The sequence below is a fragment of the Nanorana parkeri genome, unplaced genomic scaffold, assembly GCF_000935625.1.
Source record: "Nanorana parkeri isolate BGI_ZX_2015 unplaced genomic scaffold, ASM93562v1 scaffold152, whole genome shotgun sequence".
NCBI lineage: Eukaryota > Metazoa > Chordata > Amphibia > Anura > Dicroglossidae > Nanorana > Nanorana parkeri.
The window spans coordinates 599,274-624,633 of NW_017306420.1; the positions used below are offsets into that span (position 1 = coordinate 599,274).

At 41.2% G+C, this 25,360-nt stretch overlaps 1 protein-coding gene across 1 annotated transcript in view; it reads left to right on the forward strand.

The window, feature by feature from the left end:
- Window positions 1–25,360, forward strand: part of NOS1 (nitric oxide synthase 1) — a 71,164-nt gene that overhangs the window by 25,350 nt on the left and 20,454 nt on the right. Inside the window, exons 6-18 of the mRNA XM_018554275.1 lie at window positions 1,511–1,656; window positions 3,159–3,321; window positions 4,545–4,636; window positions 4,778–4,919; window positions 11,459–11,598; window positions 12,521–12,695; window positions 14,442–14,543; window positions 15,666–15,860; window positions 17,031–17,116; window positions 17,202–17,346; window positions 20,665–20,769; window positions 23,169–23,227; window positions 23,977–24,096. Of these exons, the coding sequence (XP_018409777.1) occupies window positions 1,511–1,656; window positions 3,159–3,321; window positions 4,545–4,636; window positions 4,778–4,919; window positions 11,459–11,598; window positions 12,521–12,695; window positions 14,442–14,543; window positions 15,666–15,860; window positions 17,031–17,116; window positions 17,202–17,346; window positions 20,665–20,769; window positions 23,169–23,227; window positions 23,977–24,096 (1,670 nt within the window). The remainder of the gene's footprint in view (window positions 1–1,510; window positions 1,657–3,158; window positions 3,322–4,544; window positions 4,637–4,777; window positions 4,920–11,458; window positions 11,599–12,520; window positions 12,696–14,441; window positions 14,544–15,665; window positions 15,861–17,030; window positions 17,117–17,201; window positions 17,347–20,664; window positions 20,770–23,168; window positions 23,228–23,976; window positions 24,097–25,360) is intronic.

A 25,360-nucleotide genomic window follows, 5' to 3' on the forward strand; every position in this document is an offset into this window, starting at 1 on the left:
ATCAATCTATATATATATATATATATATATAACTAGCAAGTTTGTCTGTTTAATGGTCATAATATGATGTTAAAGAAACATCTCACTGTATGGTGTACAGTAACATCTCACCTGCAACTTCAACATGGTAGACTAGAATGCTAAGATTACTCTAGCAATAACATACCTTATTGTAAGTTACAGCTTACATGCTCATCGTATCTAACCACAATGTTAGACACGCATCCTTATGATGGAGCATATAAGGATTAGGGTAAAATTTTGTCCCAACAAATTAAATTAAGGGGTCATTTCAGCTTGAAATGGAGGGTTGTAAGGAACAGGTTCTTCACAATCTTCCTTTACACCCAGTGTGGAATGAAGGACCTTGTCTAAACTATCAGTGAGTGGGCCAAAGGCAAATATTCCATCACTTCAGCTCGAAAAGGAGGGTTGTAAGGAACTGGCTCTTCACACTCTTCCCTTATGCCCAGTGTGGAACGAAACACCATGCCTAAACTCTTAGGTCTGTTGAGCAGCATGCGGTTATTTGCGCGTTTATGCACGTTGTGCACAGCTTGATGCGCTTTTTTATGCGTGTACATGAAGACGTGCATTTTGACTGGCAGTTCATGAAACATTGGGGGCGTTTAAATGCGCAAAAATGCTTACGAAAATCTGCAACATGCTTCTGCCGCGCGTCTTTGGGAATTTCCATTTAAGTATATAGGGCAAAAACGCACTTTTATCTGCTCAAAGTAGCTCATGTACCTTTTCGGGCGTTTGGCTTTTTCCTGCTGTCGTTTTTTTTTGCTCAGGTGTGAACCAGCGCCATTGAAAATCATGGGATTTCTTGTGTTGGTGCTTTTCCAACTGCTCAAAAACTCCTAGGTGTGAACCAGGTCTTAGTGGATGAGCCAAAGGCAATTATTGCATCACTTCCCTGTCCAACTCTCTCTTCCTACTCTTATCAAAAATAAGGATGCCATTTTTGGAGGATTCAGGTTTTCATACTCCACATGATTACAAATACATCTTCATGTTACAAAGGTCCCCCACCTCTTTTGCTAAATCTTCTTCTGTATAGTGGCCATGGGCAGCTTAAGCCACAAAATATCACTATTTTGGCCAAATGCATTGGAGTTAATGGGGAAGGAGAAGTTATAGTATTTTTTGGGGAGGTTTTAAAGGCTACAATGGAGTTTGAATGCCCCTGAAGGTGATGAATAACAGGTCCAGGATAGATGAAAAGGAGCTTTCATCTATCCTGGACCTATTATTGTTCCAGAAAACAGGCCCTCGTTAGCCTCATTAATTTATATTGTACAAAGTAGAAAAAAGCTGACAAAAAAAGTAAAGTTTGTGTAAGTTAGTACACAAATAATGATCAAACACACAAAATAATTAAAAAAAAAATACAAGGAACACAAGATGAAATAGATGTAACTACTGGTTAAGTGCTTGTATGATCTCAATACAATATGGTGCAAATCAGAATTTAATTTAAACTATTTGTGTTTTCATGCTTTAGCCTACATCTTGTACCCCACAATTGTGTATGGGCTCTATCATGACCCCACCTCAGTATGTCCGTAAGCCAGATGAAATTCGCACTAAAGAGCAGCTTCTTCCACTTTCCAAGGAATTTATTGACCAATATTATACTTCAATTAAAAGGTAAATTTGTTTTTGTTTTTTCTTTTGTTTTTTTTGGAGGTGGGGGGGGAGAAAGCGAAACTATGAAAAATAAACTAGAAGCATTAACTTAAATGTGTATTGACAATAACAGAATCATCTGTTTTACACTTTATATAAGTGATCGTGTCTGAAGTGTCATCAAGGCTCTTTTATCCCAATTTTACATCCACATTTCTATTTATATGTGCTGGTTACATTTATAGGTGCTGAGGTTACATGTAAGTTTGATCTGTATAACTGCAAAACAAAATGTGCCCATGCTTTCATTGAACCATGCTATGTCACCAAATGTCTATTTAGTTTTCTTTTGCTTGGCGGCAGCAAAAAAATATTTGCCAAGTTTTTGCCGGGTTTCCCCCTCCTCTCCCCTGTTTTGTTTTTTTAAAGAATCTGTCAGGATAGGTGCAGGCTTCAGGACTGTCAATTCTGCACCTGAGTATGAAGTAAATAAAATTTAAAGTCTACATCTTTAGATGTAGTGATTGCATTCCGTTTTTTTTCAGGGTATTTTTTTTTTCAGCTGGTAGTCCTGCCAATTACACACTACCTGTACCAGGGACGTGCAGTCAGGGAAGGCAGGTGAGGCAGAGCCTCACCTAGTATTATGGAGGAAAAAGCTGTCAGCTTCAAGCCTGAAGCTGACAGCTTTTTCTCCATTCAGATCGGCTTCTATCAGGTTACACAGCAGGGAAATCCTCCCCGCTATGTAACCTGTCATGGTGCATCCGGCTTTTTACAGGTAGTTAGGTTACACAGCAGCGGGCTTCCCCACTGCTTGTGTAACCTAACTATTGAGGTAAGAGCTTTCACAGCCTCTACACTTTGTTAGAGGCATGCACCGTGTGGATGGCCTGGACCAATGGCAAAGCACCATTGGTCCAAGCTGTCCAATCAAAAAAAGAAAAAAACCCACTGAGGGCATCAATCTCGATGCCTCAGCAGTGAGGAGCAAATGAGGGAAAGGGAGGATCCTCCCTGTCTCCTCCCTTCCTCCTTCACACTAGCTTGGGGACCGGGTTGGGGGCGGGGGCTTCAGACGACGGGGTGGGGCTTTGGTGGGGGGGGGTTTGGCCGCCAGGGTCGTGCTGGGGGCGAGGCTGCACTGTATCTATGGAGAAGCAGCCTTGTCACACTATGCTGCCCACTCCTGATTTGGACTATGTTACACTATAGTTGACCTCCCCCTCTCATCTTTATAACATAGGGAGCAGATGTCCTGTAGTTTACAGAGAATACTGGGCAGGTATGATAACATTACGTGAGATTTTAGAGTTTGGAAGATTGTCAGCATGATACAGGAAGTAAGGAGCACACTGCATTTCTGAAAGGAGCAACAGGTATTTTTTTGCACTTATCAAATAGATATAACAAAAAAACATTTTTTAATGGTATATTTAATAGAGCAAATAAGAGAAGTTAAACCTTAATATAAATGATGTTAATAAATGTAATTATACAGAAATATCTAAAATGTATTTTAGATTTGGCTCAAAGGCTCACTTGGACAGACTAGAAGAAGTAAGAAGGGAGATTGAAAACAACGACACCTACCAGCTACGAGACACTGAGCTCATATATGGAGCGAAACATGCATGGCGTAATGCAGCCCGCTGTGTGGGAAGAATTCAGTGGTCTAAACTGCAGGTGAGACTGATCACTCTGTGTGCATTGCAACTTCTATACAGCAATTAGGGTAAAAGGGGTTGTGAAGTTTTTTTTTCTTTATTCAAAGTAAAAACAGCCCCTGTTTTGGGAAGTTTTTTCTTTATAAAATGTAAAAACATCACTTTACTCCTTAAAGCAGAATAATAATTATAATAAGAATAATAATAATTAGTTGTCCACATTTATTCAACCTCAAATACTATGTAACTATGTAACTATGTAACATCAGAGTGTCCTCTTGAATAGATTGTCCCCATCAGAGTGCCCCCTTAGTTTCGTAGGTAATGTATAGGGACCACCAATATAAGGGGGGCACCCTGATGGGGACAATTAATTATTAATTATAAGGGGACAAACAAGGTAAGTGCCCTTACCTTGTTTGTCCCCTTTAGACTACCCCTAAATATTATTGCCCCCACATACCTTATTTTCCTACTTTATTAGTAGGCCAGAGGCAGGAGCTGGGAGGTGGAGCAGGCTGCAGGAGTGGACGAACAAAGTTACTCTTTCATCCTCTTGTAATGCTGGAGGTGGGGAACACATCTGATGTCACTGATTGCTAGGACTGCCCGGCAGTCCTAGCAACCAATGACTGCCGTGGAGGTGGACACCTGATGTTGTTGGTTGCTAGGATGTCAGCAGTCCTGGAAACCAATGACTAAAGAGGAGGGGCCTACACTGGGCTATAGCTTGCAGTGGATGCACCGGCCTTGTAGGCCAGAGCATCCACCGTCAGCCAGCCATAACTAAGTGCAGGCTGGCAATGGGTCGGTGTCCAAACCGGGGGCATGGACAAGGACAGCCAAAGGGCCAGATGTGGCCCGCGGGAAGTAAAATGCCCAGGTCTTCTGTACAGCATACTTACAGATTAAGTCACACACTTACCTCCCACTGTGCTGTCCTCTAGCAATGACAAGCTCAAGATCCTGTCTCTGCTGTATTCCCTGCCGCTGCCATCTCTGCCACCAATTCATATGGGTTCTGCAGTATTCGTCTTCTGCAATTGGGTGGCCACTAATTATGTAACTCCTGTGCATGCTGATTAAATATTAAATAATATGATACAGAAGGGAATGCTGTACTTATTGAACATGTCAATAAACATGAGACAAAAAAGATATGTTCATTGTTAGAACTGGAGATGTTCGCATTTGTATTAGGGGTACACAGTTATTTTTTTTATTTTTTTTATTAACCCCCAGGTCTTTGATGCTCGAGACTGCACCACTGCCCATGGAATGTACAATTATATCTGCAACCACATCAAATATGCCACCAACAAAGGCAACCTCAGGCAAGAACATTCAATATTCACAGATGATGACCAAGCCTCACTATTTTATGTTAATGAAATATTTATATAGCATGAATTTAAGACACCATATGATACCGTTTCATATTCCATAATGATAGCTTATACCTTGTCTTTTCACAGATCAGCAATCACTATCTTCCCTCAAAGGACCGATGGAAAACATGATTTCAGGGTCTGGAATACTCAGCTCATTCGTTACGCAGGATACAAACAACCGGATGGCTCTGTGCTGGGTGACCCTGCTAATGTAGAACTGACTGAGGTAATGATATGTTTATCGTTGATTGTAAGGTTGTCAATGGAAACATTCAATTCTTAATGGACCACTAAACAAAGATTACTTTTCCTCGCTGGTGAATATGGTATAATTTATGGGTAATAACAGATATCAGGCATCAAAACCACACCCCATATCAATGCAAAGCAGGAAGACAGCTGATATTGTTGAATGCACTGCTTCCTCTCATTACTGCTCGCTACCATTGTTAGTCATAATGTACTGGGGGTGGCTTAGTTTAATGATGATATTATCACCATTATTCATCACAGACATAGGCAGTGCATCTTGTTAACTGCTAGTGATCCCTTCTAGTAATACATACAGTTGTCACATCACTTCATACAAACAAGCAAACTAGTTTTATTATGGAATACAGGTATGAACGCAATCGATTTCGGAACGTTCCTCCAACTTTCTAATCGCTGATGTGGTGAAAATGATAATCAGCAATGACCGCAGTGATGACAAAAATCGAATTAACATGTTGGAAATCTTTTTTCAATGGAACAAAATTCTAACAGTGATTTTTGTGTGAAAATCTACACGTGGATACCCTACTTAGGCGTCTATTAATGAAGGAGGTCAGAGTTAGTGAGCTAAACTGAATGTCATACATATAGAAGATTCATAGTTCCATTCTTGTCCTGTGTTTGTTTAGCCATTGTGAATACACGGGCGGCGGCAACCTCTTCCCAGCGGGTTTTTTTTCTGCTTGTGCTCGCCCCCTGCAGGGAATGTAAACAGCCGGTACCCACTGTTACATCCAGCATAGCATCTAATAGCAGTGAGAACGGAGGAGAGATCAGCATTCTTCCACTGCTGATCTCTCCTCCTCTCGATCTAAAGGTGGAAGCGATGTGTAGTGTATTATATCACTTCTGCCTTTAGCTGTCATTTCTCTGGCTGCTATAGATCTCTCCTTCATCAGCTTCTTCGGGGGTCTCAAGGTGACATTAGGGGTCTTAGAGACCCCTGATGTCTCCCTAAAGAGGACCAGTCATTGTATATTGGCTATGACATAGGGGTCGTGTTAGCCCCCTATGTGATAGAAATAAAGTTAAGTGTAAAAAAAAAAAGTTTAAAAATCAATTGAAAGTCTCATATTAAAAAAAAAAAACACCCCCAAAAAATGTAAGTCCCCCTCCTCACGTGTGCATGCACATATAAATGTAAATATGCGTCAGGTGCACCTACATGTGAAAACAACGAATAACGCCACAAATGTTACATATCCATAATTATTGTTTTTGGTTCTCCCCGTACATCATTATATATCTTCTACTACTTTGAGACCTAGATGCACATCCTGGGGACATTCTTTTGCTACTTTATTGCTGTGTCTTATTCTTGCTGGTTTGTGATGCTGCCTGCATATCTCCTAGCATACCTGCTTATCTAGTAACAGATCGTTGTTAGCAGTACCTCTTTAAGATGTGATGGCTGTTGATACCTCAGTATTTGCTTATGTATGTTCCACCTTATTTTCAATAAAAATTATAAATGCTTAAAATAACCCCAAATGTTACATATCGCCTTGAACGTGGGAGTGTGAGCAATACTTTAGGGCCTATAATAAAAAAATAAAAATAAAAAAAAAGTGTCGCCTATGGACAATTTTTGGCATGGTAGTTTTTTGGAATTTCGCTGACGCATGCAATTTTAAAGATTGACATGTTTGGTGTCTATTTACCTGACGTGACCCCGTCTTTTATGTTTTACCAAACAATTGTGTACTGATAAATGTTTTATAACATAGGGAAAACATTTTTTTTTCAAACTTTTCAGAACATTTTTCATTATATAGTAAAAAATAAAACCCCCAGTGGTGATTAAATACCACCAAAAGAAAGTTCTATCTGTCCCCAAAAAAATGGTATAAAATTTATTTCATTACAACGTTCTATGACAGAATAAATGTCAGTCAAAGTACTGCAGCGCTGAATACTGAAAAATGGCCTGGCCAGGAAGGGGGTTTAACACCTCGGTCAGCAAGTGGTTAAACAGCCTTGGGTACTTAAGAATTCTTCATTCAAAGATCTTGAAAAGAAGTTTAGCAACAAGTGCCAACTGTGTAGTGTGTCTTCTAACGCTATAACACTGGTGTAAGCCACCTACTACATCCACACATTTATTTGTCATATTTGTAACTTTTCAGGTTACAATGTCATAAATATTTCTCTGGCAGCAATACTTTTTAGTGTGTCAGTCAATCACGCTCTCAATCTCCCACACATGTTGTCACTTATAATAAAAATACATATATAAAGATAATTTAAAGGTGCCCTTAGTTTACAGTTGTTGACTAAAAAAAAAAAACTGTTCTGTTTTTGTTTTTTTGCCAAGTAAAGAAATCTATTTCATGTGCTATTAAGCAGAACTTTACAACACGTGCTAAACCAATCATTGAGCACCATATTTGCCAGTGGTCCAACATTGATGACCACCAAATGTGAATATTAAACCAGCTTTATTAAATTCATAAGTGATGTATAAAGAACAAATATAGGTGTCCAAGCTAATTCATAATCAAAACAACCAATTTATTTCCAAAATGAACCATTTCTCGTAATTAAAACAATTTTTTGTTGTGTAAAAACGAAATGAATAAAATCTATGTCCTTGTGCGATGCAGTAAATACGTAAAAGAAGTATACATTCAACTTACATAGTTAATTACCCTGTGAATACAAACTAATAAGCCAATGTGATTACATAAGGCATACACAAGGAGGCAACAGTGATAATTAGGTATAAAAACTAAATTTACTTTAACCTCAGAAAATCACCACCCACAGTGATATAATATTCCAGTTGATTGGGAAAATATGTTGGGTAGCTCCTACCAGTCATATCAGTTCAGGCCAGTCTACCACTGGCTTTTCTAGTCAGTACATTAAATATGTATGAACAAATGGTAGAAACAAGATCTCTATTTTTATCCTATTCATCATAATCAGCCTCCCTGTGTTATCTAAGATGTCATTACTAATAGACTGTTTCTCAGGGGAAACCTACAGACATTTACAAATGTTCAATTGTGTGTATGCTTACATGTTCTTTACGACAGTACACTAAATGATGGATGAGGACACAAAGATCCTAGCCAAGAATAAAAGAGAAAAATCCTACATAGTGGATGCCAGTGAATGAAATGACGCATCACATACACAAGGATAAGCAATGATATATTATACATATCCAAAAGAAGAAATAATTCAAATACAAACAAAATGAATGGAAAAAGTGGACTACCTATAAACATTTCATGGGATGATGGCACTTTAGTATGAGACAAGTATCTGTGATGCATATTGTGATGAAAGCACTTTATGGAATGACAATTTACAGGTGAAACTCGAATAATTAGAATATCGTGCAAAAGTAATGGCAGTAATTGCTGCAAAAGGGGCCCAAACCAAGTACTGAGTACATATGCATGCTTGTACTTTTCAGAGGTCTGATATTGTTCTATGTACAATCCTTGTTTTATTGATTGCATGTAATATTCAAATTTTCTGAGATTGTGGATTTGGGGTTCTTGGGGTTTTCATGAGCTGTAAGCCATAATCATCACAATTATGACAAATCACGGCTTGAACTATCTTGCTTTGCATGTAATGAGTCTATCTCATATATTAGTTTCACCTTTTAAGTTGCATTAGTGAAATAAATGAACTTTGCACGATATTCTAATTATTCCAGTTTCACCTGTATGAGTCTCGATTATTAAACATATACTATGACGGACTGAACCGTCACTGAGGCTGCTGGAGGAGCCTGAGGGCTAGCCTCCTTCCTACGGACTATGGACCCAGAACTATGGAGACCCCCCTCAGACCTCTTGGGGTTACATGGAACCATTCTCCTAGGATATGTGTGGAGTCGGTATACTGCATGTTTCCCCCGACATTACAGACACACACCACTGTGTTCAGTAAAGACAGGTTTGGGCTGACGACACTTGAATTCAGGTTCCAGCGGAGAGGAAGCTGATTTCTGACGGAGGTCCCCAGTCGGGGTACCAGGCAGTCCGTCACAATTGGTGGCAAGTGGTGGGATCTGCTTCCTCTATACGGGCAGTCAAAACCACCACCGGGACCCAGAGACAGCTAATATCGGAGGAGCATCCTGGGAGTTATTGGCCATGGAGGCGGAACTCCTGTGGCGAATGCAGCAGGTGTTGGAGCACCTTGATGAACCTCGTCCTGCACAGGTCGAATCGAGGAGGGAGAGAGAGGATGCCCAGCTATGCATCCCTAAACAGCTGTTCACCGATGTTGGAGCGGGGGCTGGCACAGCATCGGAGCCAGAGGTTCATGGGAGAGGCGGAGGAGAAGTTCAGTAGCCGGGTCAGGAGAAGGTTGGCAATCTACGGAGCCAACCCATCTGAGGTAGCAGTCTGGATAACCAATGCCGAGGTGGAGGAGCAGATCACCCGTTATCAGGACATGCAGACCGCGGTGATGCTGGGATGGGATACTACCTATATGGGACTTTGAGCGGCAAGTCGAAGTCGCCATTTCCGGGACAGTTCCCGGAGGAGTTGCGCCTGGAATGGAGAGCCCTGATCTGGCTGGAGATGTGGGAAGAGGCCCGGGACAATCACTATGGCTGCAGAGGTGAAGTCCTGTCTTCCCTAGAACAGCGCTTCGGGGAGCAGGTGAATCTGCGGATCAGCTTACTAGGTGGGCAACCCACAGAGGAAGGGATAGTAGAAACGGAGGATCTGGTGCAGAGAGAGATGGAGCTTGAAGACCAGTACAGAGTGCTATACTGGTTTGCCAACTGGTGGCAAGTGAAGGTGGGCATGCACTATTCCTCGGAAGGTGATGACCTTTGCGGCCCCGGCTTATCGTGGGAAGCGTTTGGGGAGAAGACTGACTTTGGCAGTCCCGAGGACTATCGCTTCTGGGACATCCAAGCCAAACGGCAGGAGAGGTTGCAGACTATGGAAGTCCATGCCTTGGAGCCCGACCTGGGCTGGCTGGTCCAACAAGAGTGGTGCCTAGAAATGGACTACTGGGAGCTGCTGGAAAGTGGCCTGCTATTTCCTTCTGAAGATGAAGACCCAGTGGAAGCCACATCCCCAGAGACACTGGGTTTAATGGGTTTTTCTTTGGAGCTTGTACAGCTTGCTGAGTCCCCAGGTGAGGTACTGGCAACAGGGGAAAGGGTTGCAAGCCTCTGCCCAGCACCTGGTACAGCCTCTCTCCCCAGCGGCAGAGTGAGTCCCAGGGAGAGAAGGTAGCTGACCTCTCTCCCCAGCAGCAGATGGAGCATCAGGGAGAAGGTACAGCTATCATTTCTTCCCAGCAGCTGGAAATGTTCCCAGGAGAGAGTGTACCCGACACTTCTCCCCAGTGGCATCCGGAGTTCCAGGGAGGGAAGGTCAGCGTCCTCGTTCCCCAGTGGCAGTGTGTTTACCCAGGAGATGATGTGGGCGGCATCACTCTCCTGCAGGAGAGTCAAGCGGACCAGTTGGAAGAGCGTTTGGATTTATCTTGCCCGACTAACACAGGTCCAGACCAGTTGGTGGTCTTGTACCTGGTTAGTCTACTGTTGGGAGGGGAGAAATGTGACGGACTGAACCGTCACTGGGCCTGCTGGAGGAGCCTGAGGGCTAGCCTCCTTCCTACGGGCTATGGACCCAGAACTATGGGGACCCCCTCAGACCTCTTGGGGTTACATGGAACCATTCTCCTAGGATATGTGTGGAGTGGGTATACTGTCTGTTTCCCCCGACATTACAGACACACACCACTGTGTTCAGTAAAGGCAGGTTTGGGCTGATGACACTGGAATTCAGGTTCCAGCGGAGAGGAAGCTGATTTCTGACGGAGGTCCCCAATCGGGGTACCAAGCGGTCAGTCACATATACCACCAACTTTTATGCAACCTTAGGCATATGGCAGAAGGTCTGTGCACGGAAATATATACAATTATTTATTATAAGCAATGTAGCACTTGCTATGAATATATAAAGATGACATTGTCTGGTGATTCTACTTGATGAAACAGCCACAATAAGCAGGAGATCTCAGAAGGAAACCATGTATGTATGGGGAGGAATAAATACAGTTGCTGAAAAGAGCGGAAGGTGATATGGGAGTTTTGGATTAACCTGGTGCTTGTTATCTTCAAATGTTTAGATATTTATGTTGGATGGCTGTGTGATCGGTTAGAATTACTGAGTTCAGCAGTCAGTGCTGGCGTATTGGAGCGGGGAGGGGGGAATCCAGCCCCTCCCCTGTCACGGCAGGGAGCTGTGACAGGATCGAGAGGTGAGTGAAAGCAGTAAGTGTTCGCTCACCTCCCGATCTACTGAGCCGACCTGTGACAGTCTCATTGTCACAGGTCGGCTAGAACTATGAGGTGAGTGAAAAGCACTCACCTCAAAGTTCTCCTTTAAGGAAGATGGAATACTATTCAATGTTAATAGACATTACAGGCTTACACGAATTAAACCTACATTTTGCTTTCCTGATGATGAATCATTCCTTGTCTTAAACATCTCTTGACAGATCTGTATTCAGCAAGGCTGGAAAGCTCCACGAGGACGTTTTGATATCCTTCCTCTTGTACTCCAGGCGGAAGGCAATGACCCTGAGCTTTTTGAGATCCCCCCAGAAATGATCATGGAAGTCCAGATACGGCACCCAAAGTAAGTCAGCGTCCTTAAATATATGTTTTGTTAGCACGGTGAATTCTTACTACACATTTCATGCTATATTTTATAGGTGGAAATCAACATAATAATAGGCGAATGTACACATTAGTATTACCTATAGTGACTTGGAGATCACAGAACTCTACAGAATCACAATAAGTGTTGTTTATTTAAAGTAGTTTTAAACTCTCAAACATTTTGTTAATAATGGATCCAGATCAAACAAATATATGTTTTTAGCCCAAACACTTGCAGTCATCATGTTTCCAAACAGCTCCAACTCTCTTAGCTCCACTTCCATGAATGTCCTGTCCAGTACAAGATTACAAGGGGCAGAGAAATCTCCAGCAGCCATCCATCTACTAGCTTGGAGTATAGAGGACAGAGGAGGAGTGGGGAGCAGGGAGCAATGGTGTGGCTTGCCTTGCCATGTCTGTATGTTTGTGGAGACCAACACAGCTTCCATATCACACACAAGGGTGGCTCTATAGGACCTGGGAAGAAAAAGCAGCCATCCTAAAACAGGATATCAGGAGCAATGCTCAGGGGACCAGCTGATTTTGCAGAAAAACTTTTAAACATCAATAATCAGCATCCATTGTAAGTGATTTAATTAGCTATTGAAATAGCTTAAAGCATTTTGACTTTTTAATATCACTTTAAGGTTTAGATAATTTACCATATACACAATTATTATTCATATATGTAATTATATCTTTCACATTTATTTTCTTCTCAGTTCAGATGTTTAGACTTCATAATCAACTGGTAATTTTAAATATAATCAGGCTTATATCCTTATCTGTTATCATAGGGGGTTAACTGTTGTAAAAAGCAGTTGTTAGGTATTTACTAAATGCTGATCTTTTTTGTTTGTGGCGTTTCACCCTAAAATAATGTTTCGTTCTTCTATCAGGTTTGAATGGTTTAAGGAACTGGACCTGAAATGGTATGGATTGCCAGCTGTATCCAGCTTACTGCTAGAGATTGGAGGATTGGAGTTCACTGCATGTCCTTTCAGTGGGTGGTACATGGGCACAGAAATTGGAGTCCGAGATTACTGTGACAATTCCCGCTATAACATACTGGAGGTACTGTGGCCTGGTAAAGAGCTCCACCTTTTGGCAGCAATAGAAAACTGATCACACTTCGTGAATATTTGTATATATCGAAGAGACATATTAATCAATAGGTAAAATCAGAGTTGTGCACAATTTTGCGCTAAGATTTACATTTTCATGGCTTCAAGGGTGAAAATTTTATTTTATATTCAGATGTTTCTCACTTTGCCTCCTATCGTTAAATACATCTCATGGCATTGACGTGTATTCCTAATAGATTGAACATTTCTCTGAAAAATGTTTCCTTATTGGAATGATAGAAGATAGCATTCTGGGTTTACAAAGTTTTTTTTTCTTATTTGCTATTTCTGATTAAAAAGAAACTTCCCTTAACCTGAAGTGGCAAGAGGTCATTTGTCCTCTTTACAAATTAACATGAGCTCCCCTTAAAGCAGTTGTATGTCACTATTAATTAAAAGCCAGTGGCTGTCTTTCCTTTCCCCACCAGAATCACTGTTAGCTTATTGCTTTAAAGGAGAACTATGGGGTTAAGGCTTTTCCCCATAGTTCTCCTTAGGGTAACGGGAGGACACAAACTAGCGTCCTCCCGTCACCCTAGGCTCAGTATACCGCGAGCTATAGCTCGCGGTATACTGAGACGCCACAGTATACCGCGAGCTACTGCTCGCTGTAAACTAAGACTCCGCAGCTGAAGCAGATCCCGACAATTATGTCTGGATCCGCCCAGCTGCGTGACTGACAGCTGGCTCTGCCTACCTAGAGGCAGAGCCAGCAGTACCCGCCCCCTCCGTTCCGCCAGTCAGCGCTGGCGGATCGGAGCGGGGAGGGGGGAATCCAGCCCCTCCCCTGTCACGGCAGAGAGCCGTGACAGGATCGAGAGGTGAGCGAACGCCGGTATGTGTTCGCTCACCTCCCGATCTACTGAGCCGACCTGTGACAGTCTCATTGTCACAGGTCGGCTAGAACTATGAGGTGAGTGAAAAGCACTCACCTCATAGTTCTCCTTTAAGTATATAGTTCAAGTATGCTTATAGCTATATAGCTTTCTGCAGCTTCCAAGAAGACTTACCTCACACTGTATTACACAATACAAATATTTTTTCCCATATGTGGTCATTTGTACTTCAAAAAAATGCAGTCACCCAATGTGTGCTAGTTTTAGAGACTGATAAATACTGTCAAATGACCCGCCACAGGACACTCATTTGAAAGGACCACTCAAATTAGCACCACCGCATACCTGCACAGCTCTCCAAAACTTACCATACACTATACAATGTGATCAAGAACGTAGTGGATGGGTTGGCCTGAGTTGGTACAAACTTTATGGATTATTTTAGTGTGTTCTCATATGACATAGTTTTGGTAACTGTATAGCACAGGTTTCACTGTTAGGCTCTGCTAGCCTTTCTCCCAAGAGCCCAAACTGGACCACAGAAGTGTAGTACAATACATAGGTCTACAGCCTGATCCATTTGCACACAACCTGCCTAAACTCCCATGTCTCACAAGTAGCTGATAGAACCAGGCCTGATGCAAGACTACAGTCTAGGCTTTTGAATGTATATACTACAAAGTACAAAATACAAGTTCTTTGTATAGTCTATATGGATTTATCATTTCAAAGGCATCAAACAGCACCTAATACTACTGTTCAACCTGTTTTAATATTTTAAAATTATCCAGGCACATTGTGTTGCTTATGCTATAGTTTATCATTCAGACAGATCACATTTAGTCCAATGTTTCCTGCAGGAAGTCGCCAAGAAAATGAACTTGGACACAAGAAAAATGTCTTCATTATGGAAGGACCAAGCATTGGTGGAAATTAATATTGCAGTTCTGTACAGTTTTCAGGTAATTTGTTGAAAATGGTTACAAATAATATGTTATAGTGGGTAATAGGTATCACACTGCCCAACAGTTACAATATTTAAAACTACATGCTTATAGAAAAAGATAGTTTTACACTTATATTCTAATCTTGTAGGTCTGCTTATATACAAATTAGATGATCTTGTTGTCTAAGTGTATGGTAGTGTATGTAGGTCTGCTTCTATACAAATTAGATGATCTTGTTAAATACAAAAAGATTGATATGGACATTTGCAGTTTTGATATCACTGGGAGTCACAGGACACCATACCCTGTCTGTGCCTACCTCCATCATTGACAGCTACACCATGCTGAGGAGGAGTGGCCACTGAAATTCAAACTATTTCGAACTATTTCAATTTGCGCAATGCATATTATTATTTATGTTATATGATTATCCCATTTAGTTTGTTTTTTTTTACATAAGGGGTTCTTGCTTTTTTAAATTACTTTTGGGTTGTGTTATATTACCAATCTATGTTTATATAATACTCAGTGGGTAGTTGATAATAGCAAGGATGTGGAAATTTCTGACCCCAATTAATTTGACTTCTGGAAATTGTGAGGAAAATTGTACCATTTGGTCATCTGCAGTGATGACTAAATCTTCCCAATGCAGATTCTGGGCATTGTGGAGTACAGAGCAGTAGAAACAGCTGTATAGTCACATATTTGCACTTCATATAATACATCTATTATATAGGTAAGCTCCAAAAATAGAGAACAGTCCATACACAGTATAAATATCAACAGTGGAAGTCTTAAATATACATTTTAACCTATTGTATAATTGGCCTAAGTATGGGCACTGTTAAGGTAAGAGATTGTCATGTAGCATGGAGAATTGGCTTAGTCTTTAAACATGTGTATGTAGGTATAGAGTCAACATAATCTCAGAGCACCAGAGGTAGTCTGGGAGGTTAGATATTTATGTATAGTCCACATTGTTCTCCATAGGTAAGAGACCTTTCATTTGCTTGTTGAATAAATAGATCTGCTTTATGACCATTCCTTATCAGTCAGATAAAATATAAATGTCTTACCAAAGTTCACATAACAATCACAAATACGTTAAGCTCATGATTTGTTTCATCTATTTTTCAGAGTGATAAAATAACGATTGTAGACCATCACTCAGCTACAGAGTCATTCATTAAACACATGGAGAATGAATACCGATGTCGTGGCGGCTGCCCAGCTGATTGGGTTTGGATTGTACCTCCAATGTCTGGAAGTATTACCCCTGTATTTCACCAGGAAATGCTCAACTATCGCCTCTCACCATCCTTTGAATATCAGGTACTTCCCTTTCTGTGTGAAAAAAAGATCCCACTGAGTCCTAATATTGTACTTTATATAGCAAGCTTTTTTAAAAAAACATTTAGCTCAATTCAAACTTAATTTTGCTGCTAACAGATTGACATTTTGCATGGTCCATATCCTTTTTATAATTCTGTTACCTATGGAAACTGAAATTTTTTAAATATTTGACAGATTTTGAATGGCTTTATGTTGCTTTAGGAACACCAGCCCTGAGAAAGGGGACACAGTTATTGCCCTAAAATGCACAGGCTATACACATCTATGAACAATCTATGATATGGTCAAAGTTTGTGCCCAGTGAGCCCAGTGAGCGGAAACGGTGGGAGATTTAAAAGTTAAAAACGAGAAAAATACAAAAAAATACAAAAAAAACTAAGATAATCAGACCGCCAGGGAGGTTAAATTAGAACATTCTAAAGGAAACCCTGAAATACTTTCCATTCCTACAGAAAATATTGCTGTTATGTCTCCCTAGGGCTTTCAACATGGTCAAATGACTAGGTGTTGGCCACCTGGTTTGAGCTTAAGAGGTTTAGGGAACACAAGTTCTGCCTGAATTCTCATTCTTTCACCTTGCAGAGATCACCTGACCAATACCTAGTCTAAAGGACTGCTTTTTCTCATCCCCCCATTCACCTCTGTTGCTAGATTTATCCATATCCCTCATATATTTGTGGGAAGACCAAGGAATGGGAATGAAGTAGCTGAGGGAACAAATTGTTTGCTTAGCAAATGTATTTTTTTTGTAAGGAAAATAATTTGAAAGCTAGCCAATCCTACTATATGTAGTAAACTTATACTATGCTGCATGCATAGAACGGTGCAGCCAAAATGGTTGTGGTCGGGAGGAAAGTAAAAACAGAAATTAAAGTGATACTAAACTCAGGAGCTAAATCTTAAAAATACATTCAAGTACATTAACTATTAAAAAGAATGTATCTTATTTGTGTATCACTCAGCAGTAGTTAGGGTACTTGAATGTATTTTTAAGGTTTAAATCCCGAGTTTAGTGTCACTTTAAGTCCAGTTGGCATAGGTGCTGATCCAACAGTGCTTTATGTTTCATACAGCTCTGATTAGTTATGTAGTATATGCTGATGTTACCCAATCTCTGTGCAAATTGTGATATATATCTCTTATGTATAGCCTGATCCCTGGAACACTCATATATGGAAAGGAGTGAATGGGACCCCAACTAAAAAGAGAGCAATTGGATTCAAGAAGCTGGCCAAGTGAGCATTGATTTCAGTAGCTATATAATACATACATTATAGTTACTTTTTATTATTAATGTATTATAATTCAAATTATCTACAGGGCAGTTAAATTTTCAGCAAAATTAATGGGACAAGCAATGGCCAAAAGAGTAAAAGCTACAATCCTCTATGCGACAGAGACAGGAAAGTCTGAAGTCTATGCAAAAACATTATGTGAAATCTTCAAGCATGCCTTTGATGCAAAGGTAAGACACTGTTTTAGAGCTTCAGTCTCCAGGGATGGTATAAACATCTGTGAAAAAAATCTAAACACTGTGAAAGAAGATTAAAGATGTACGGCATTATGCTAAAACACATTTATACATACAGAAATAATCCTGCATATAGAGTATCTGAATTAAAAACAAGAAAGGTCTTTGGATTACAGTAATGTTCTAAGCTTAATTTATCCTGTTGTTGCATAGAATCTTAAAACTGCTCTGTAGAAACATGTTTCACATTGTATTCTATGTTTTCAGTAGCAATCACAAATAATTGCTTTTTGGGCCAGGTCCACAGATTAAAGCAATTTATGAATATAAATGATAGAAGTTTGTGAATTATTTTTTGATAGGTTCACTAGTGATGGTGAGGGATACTTGCTCCTGCTTTTAAATCTGTTCCAGTCCTCTAAAACAATGATGCCTATCATTGGTATCTAAGACCATTTACATTGCTTAATTCCTACAGGCTTTTTTTTCTCTGTGAATATATTTGTATTCTCCAAGCGTGTTTACTATGATTTCACACAAAAAAAAATTGATGCTAGACTACAAAATCGTCCAGTGTTTTGCACATTCTGTTAGCATTCAGCCTTGATACTATTAATGCAGATAAGGTAAATCCATTTTAGCGGTAAGGTCAATGTACAGCACAAAGAATGATATACACCAGTAGCGGTCACTGTCTTAACTAACAAAGCCAAATGATCACAATGTCATAGCTTCCATATTGATCATATGATCAGCAACCATACTGATCGGCTACCAATCTTAAACAGAGACCAGGAGCTGTCAAAGTGGAACCGTCTGGCGAAACGGACGGGGGAGGGGGCGGGCACAGCTGGCTCTGCCTCTGGAAAAGCAGAGCAAGCTGTCAATCCTGCAGCTGCGTGGATCCAGACAGTATTGTCGGGATCCGTCCAGGCTGCGGCGTCTCAGTATACTGTGAGCTGTAGCTCGCGGTATACTGAGCTTTGGGTCACGGGAGAACGCTAGTTTGTGTTCTCCAGGGACCCTTAGGAGAACTATGGGGAAAAGCCCTGACCCCATAGTTCTCCTTTAATGTTCCCTCTGCGCAGGACATCATGCATAGAAACTTTAAACAGACTACGGACACTAAGCGCTAAAGGTTAGGGGTTAGTGTTGAGTGTTAAGAGTTCATTTTAAGTGTAAGATTAGAATGAAAGTAAGAGCTAAGGTGTAATTTAAGTTGTTAGGTGATAGGCAAGAGAGTTAAGTGCTAAAATCGCAAGGTTTAGGCTAAAATTATGGGTCAGGCCTGTGAGAGAGTAAACAAAAGGGAACAGAGCGCCACCTCCGTGTGCAAAATCGTTTATTAGGATAAATAAAACAAGGGATAAAAGTACTCACAAGCAAACATTTTCATCAGGCTTTAACAGCAAACAAGAGGCCACACTGTCTGTTAACCCAACATGGTATCACCCCCGACCCTGTAACACGGTAGCCTCCAGTCACATCACCATCCACCGGCCGCAGTCAGCCAAGATTGACGCGTTTCTGGGGCAAGCCCCCTTCATCAGAATCATCAGAATCTGTGAGAGAGTAATTTTCGAACATAGTGTATTTTAGTGCTGCAAACATTACCAGGAAGCTGCTGTTGAGCTGCACATGACTGGCTTGCAGTGCTGGCAGTCTTCTTCTGAGCCTAAAGAAACACTTTATGCAATTATGCTAGCAGAATTTAACAATGGTTGTTGAACTAATTCATAGTTAGGTTTAGAAGTGGGTTTTCTATACCCGGAGTTCTTCCTATATGAAAGGGAAGGTTTCCATAAAGTGATTTAGAATATGTAGGACTATTGCTGCTGGTTTCCATCTATACTGGTTAGAATGAGCGTATTTATTAGGTCTTTTTATGTCACAAGCATATATGTGTGTTTTCCCGTTTGGTCACCACTGCCTTAGAGCATGTGTGAAGCTTCTGAAGAATCTATTTTGCTTTCTTCAGTAATTAAAATGAATGTTTCTGGTTAGATATGGTCAAGTAAATGTTTTCCTTTATGGCTGGTGCGATTTATTGCACAAAACACCAATTTACATAAAAGTCAATGGAGGCTATTCGCACCTTTGCGTTTTGTCGTGTGGGCGAAATTGCATGTCACACAAAAAGGTTCAGGAGCTATTTTTGGGTTGTTGTTACGTGGTATGGGTCCCATTGGGTCTTCTCTATTCACTGAAAACCGTGCGACACTGGCGCTGTTTTCAAAGCAAAATCATACAAACAAAGCCATGCAGCAACCGCACGAAAACAGCTCACCAGCGCAATTGCCTAGGTGTAACCTAGCCTTACAGGTGGCCATGTGCACGTTGCACAGTACAGTACAGACAGCATTACATGATGCAAGCAATCAGACATATTGGCTATATAAAAGTAAATGGCAATATAAGTGTAGCCACTTTGCCCTAAGCAGGGTGATTGTTTAAATGTAATTCTGCTGGGCCATAGCTATTGTAAGTTGATTTAATGTTTCTGTGCTCATTTGGTTTCCCTTAAGCTCTCTGTTATTGTTTGTATCTGCCTGCTGCTTGGTGTGACTGCAATAGAGCAGAACATTTAATAATTGTAAGTTATGAATAGTTGAGTCTCCCTAGCCAATCACTAGGAGGTTCATAGCCATTGGTGCATGCTGAGGAAGGACATAAATATTCAGGGCTGACCTTGTGAGAATCTCTTCTTCCTCCCGGGCCCCTGTCTGGGGGAGAATGTGTGATGTGATGTGCAATCTGGCTAGGCTTGCAAGTGATCAGGAATGGAGACCCAGTTGGGGTCTGCAGCTGTCCTGACAGTGAAGGAGGAAGCTGTTCCTGGGATGCAGAACCAGGTAGGAACTTCATCTGCTGCAGGTGCCAGAGAAGCCAGGATTGTGGTTGGACTTTTGGGAAGTCGGGTGACTCACCCATGGAGTTTTGTGCTATGTCTGCTAACCAGCTAAATGACTGCCATACACAGTTTTACTGCAATCAGAGCATGTTCGGCCGACCCGAAGCCAGCCGTAGCAAGCCGATGTACGGCTGATTTCAGTCGGTGTATGGCTCAAATCAGCCGTATAAGCCTGAAGTGAATAGCCGAACAGCGTTCGGCTCACTTCACTTCGGGTCGGTTATTCACACGACTGCCTTCGGCAGCTTTGTGAATGACCCCCTTGATGTTCTGATTGCTTTAGTCATTTTAAGAAAAAAGGCTACTTTAAATAATATGACATACCTATAATTATCATACAACATTATTGGAATATAAAGGATTTCAAAGTACCTTTCCTAAATAAACACTTTTGAATGCAGGTGACGTCATTGGATGAATATGATATTGTACATCTAGAACATGAAACCCTGGTTTTAGTGGTTACCAGCACCTTTGGAAATGGAGACCCCCCAGAAAATGGAGAGGTAAGAATCATGTATAGGATAAGAAATGCAGGTGACTCTGCCATAGATGTTTTTGCTTGTAAATTAGTGTTGAATAATGTTACTTACATTTGAGATATTGTAAAATAATAGGTTGGCAAGAGTCAAGTTATCAAAAAGGTATAACAATCTCATTATAGTTTGTTTAACAATCAATTAAGTTTTCAGTTAAGATTATTTGACCTTGCAAATTACATTGAAACTGTAATAGTGTAGATTGAAATTGTTCATTGCATATTCCCCACCACTCCATGTTCTGCTTTGTGTTGTACATTGGATTGTGCACAACGCTCCACTCTATATGTGCTGTATATTTTATACTGCCCCCTCCCCACACTGTACACTGTACTATATATAATAAACGTCATACTGTTCTGTACACTGTACTTTACACAATAAACTCTGCACCCTTCCATTCTGCACACGGTACTATGCATAAAAAACTTCACACTGTTCTATTCTGTACAGTGTACTGTACACAATAAAATCTGCACCCTTCTATTCTGCACACTGTACTGTATATTATAAACGTCACACTGTTCTATTCTGTACACTGTTCTATTCTGCACACTGTACTGTACATTATAAACGTAACATTGTTTATTCTGTACACTGTGGTGTACATAAAATTCACACTGTTCTAGTCTGTACACTGTACTGTACATAATAAAAGTTCACACTGTTCCATTCTGTAGACTGTACTACACATAACAAACTTCACACTGTTCTATTCTGTACACTGTGCTGTTCATAATATAACTCACATTATTCCACTCTGTGCACTGTGCTGTACAACATATAACTTATGAAGCTTCACTCTATGCACTGTGGTGTACGGTATATATAGTCCACACTGCTCCACTTCATACACTATGCTGTACAGTATACAATATACTGCTCCACATTAAATATATCAAGCCTCTCCACTGGGTAAACTATGCTGTATACAATACCGCTCACTGCTCTACTCCTTATACTGTGGTGTACGTTTTTGGTGTATGTGCTGTACAATATAAAATCCATGCTGTTCCACTCAGTGTACTATGCTATATATCAGGGCTCAAAATTTCCACTCGCCTGCTCGAATTTGGCGAGTAAAAATAAAGTGAGGGTGAGTGGAAATTTGGGTCTCCAAGTACCGGTCCGCGGACCAACTCCGGCCCGCGAGCCAGTACTATGTGGCCCGCAGCCAGCTGGCATGTCAGGCACGCGATCGCTGACCGCGTACCTGACTTGCGGGAGCAGCTCCACGGTCTGCATCTGTGTTGAAAGAAAAGGATGTATTAGTGAGGTCTGCAGACCTCACTAATCTACCCCTAGATCACCAGGGATCGATCCTCCTCACAGCCTCCTCCCTGCAAAAGATGTGAACAGGTGAGGGGGCTAATAACAGGAAAAGTACCGGCGCCCCCACCTGTGAAACGGCCAATTGCAACGGAACGAAAACACTGAAGAGGCAGCTCCCTCAGGTCAAGCAGACCACCAATAATAAGGCGAGTAACTCTTAAGGCCTGGCTAGTAGCTCAGGACTTGAAATTTTGAGCCCCGCTATATACTATAAATTTTACACTACCTCACTCTGTACATTCTGCTATACAGTATGATGCTCCACAGTTTATACCCCACACAGCTCCACTCTGTACGTTATGTACTGTACATCACTTTACTGAGTGTACTACGCTACACACTTTACTGCAGACCGCTCTATACTATACACTGTGGTGTACATTACTTAAAGGGGTTCTAAACCCTCCCGTTGTTTAGCCTATATCTACTGCTATCAAGCAAAAACGCTAAAACAGCGGTTTAAACTTACCTTTTTTTCTTTGCGCGCTCCCGCACCGAGAATAATGAACTGCTCGTACGGCCGCCAAAGGATCTTGGGTCGGGCGCATGCGCAGTTCCGATTGTCGGCCGGGAGACGAGCAGAGGCGCAAGGTAAGTCTATGGACGCGTGCACCCGCATGCAGACGCCGCTGGATCGGAGGGACAGAGCAGTCAGCGCTGGATCGGAGAGCCGCCGCACCGCTGGAGGGACACATGAAAGCATCCGGAAAGAAGAAGAAGATCGGAATAAAAGACATCATTTAAGGTAAGTGCTAACATTAACATGGGGGGGAGGGGGGGGAAATGACTTTAATGTCACTTTAATGCACATCACTCCACTCTGTATTGTGCACGCTGTACTCTACACAACTCTTTAAGTAGGTTATACTCATCACTCTCACCAGACAGCAGATTGCTTTCATTGTCACACACTCTTTTGTGCTCAAATGGTCACACCTTTGCTAATATACATAATAATATTTTCTTATATTACAGCGTTATGAATGTGCATTACCACTAATACATGTATTCTGATTCTTCTATGTTCCTTGCAGAAGTTCGGATGTGCTCTCATGGATATGAGGCATCCTAATTCTAATTTGGAGGAGAGAGCGTGAGTTTACCGTTGGGAGTTTTTATTGCTAGAGCTAGCTCCCTAAAGCTTAGTGTGGATAAATGTGCATTGACCTTCTGTCTCCATAAACTTTATTGCATGGAATCACCCTGTGGCTGGAAAGGGATTGAAAGGGAGGACAAGGTGGATGCAAGAGATGGGGCAGTAGATTGGAATATGACCAGCAAACAGCATTTTCCCGAAACTCTACAAAAAACCTAATGAAGTTTTTGGATGTTAGAATTATGTTATAGGATAGTCACTTGTCTGTGTGTAAGGAAAGTCTTCCTGTAACTGGGAAGGAAACATTGGATACATCCATTATTTGAATATATATAATCTTTAGCATTTTGTATGGACACACTTATTAGAACCATTACATTTCTGTGCTTCCACAAAAAAAATTGCATCCACATAAAATCTAGTTTATCCTTTCTGTAATTATTTGTGTATATATAGTATGCATAATTTAATCTGTACTGACACTCAGGATAGTCACCCTTTGGCTGCCATAGCATAACCTGTCAAAGCTTGATGGTACTTTAATATGACAGTTTCCTGATGTATGTCTGAGAAATCACAGTAATTATATTTCATAAATAATTAAACTTAATTAATCTAGATATGACTGGGCATGATGCAAGAAAAATAATGTTTCTAATTGGGAAAGTAAATATTTGTTACAGCTGAATGCCTAAAAAGGTTGGTATAGGCATTACTGAAACATTATATGTTGTGTTCATCTTTAGGAGTTACAAAGTCCGGTTTAACAGTGTTTCTTCTATTGCTGATGCCCGGAAGTCATCAGGTGATGAGACTAGACCCACTGGTGACAATTTTGGAAGTGCGGGCCCTTTAGCTAATGTTCGGTAAGAGTTTGACATGTCACCAAAGAATGCAGCAAGACCTTACATTTTACCTAAAAATGTTGCTTAGTGCAAAACTGTAGTTTAAAACCGAATTGCAGGCAAATTGCTAACTACACAGTTGAACTGCATGTATGGCTGGTTAACCTGCAATAGGATTTGTATTTCTGTCCATCCAGTTCTGAGATGTACACAGTCCTGTCAGCCAGGACAGTTTCGCTACTGAACTTGGTCACCTCCTTGTCAGGAGGAACCTTCCAGCCTATGATTGGACAGGCAGGGAACAACAGCAGACAGATTAGTCAACTCTCTCCACCTGTCAGCATGTAGCTTGTTAGCCTATGCGCACCCCTGATTGGCTCCTACTACAGTTCTTCCCTCTCCTAGTCTGAGTGCTATGGTATCAACTGACACCGAGTCACATTCAGGAACTTACACTAGTTGCAATTCAGAATACTTTTATTTATTTTTAATGAATACATAACTGCACTCACTGTATGTATTATCTGCCTGGAGTTTAGGTTGCTGTAACTAAAGTATTAATGAACCAAAGTACATTGATTTACTTTTTTGTGAACATGTGCTTGGGTTCAGCCATTTGTCTAATAGACAGAGACGGACAGGCTGCTCCATGGGGCATGGTTCCTTAACCAAATTTGGGACAAAGAAAGTCTTGTGACAAAATTGTCTCCAGACACAGAGGCCTAATGATGGACTGTTGCTTTCAGTCAGCTTACAGCCACTACCTTTTCTTGGTTTTATGGGACCAAACAAAACAAAAATGGAGTGGAAATCAACTGCAAATGCCTTCTTGAGTAGTTCTGATGAAGATTCCACCCATTTTTCTCTAGGAAATAGGAAATTATTGTGGTTGATAGCTGACTGGAGGTTATCAAATTGCTTAGTGTATGACAAGCATTACATACCCTTGGTCATGAAAGTATTAGCACCTGTTAGGTTCCCTAATTATTAAATAGGAAGTGTGGAGAGAGTACAACATAGTCTGCCCGCTGCTTAGAGATGGCGTGGGCTACTACAGCAGTTGTCAAGGGTCGGCTCTATACCAAGATCTGAGCGATCATGTGATCACTGATCGCTCAGATCACAGTCTCCTCCCCCAGCGGAGAGTGGTGACTGTCAGTCACTACCCTCCTTCCCACCCCCCACTACCCTGCAAGTATTCCCCTCTCTGCTTCGTCAGTGCTGGCTGGAGATACAGACTGGGGTGGAGGTAAGTGCAGCTGGCTCTGGCTGTCAGCTAAGGGCA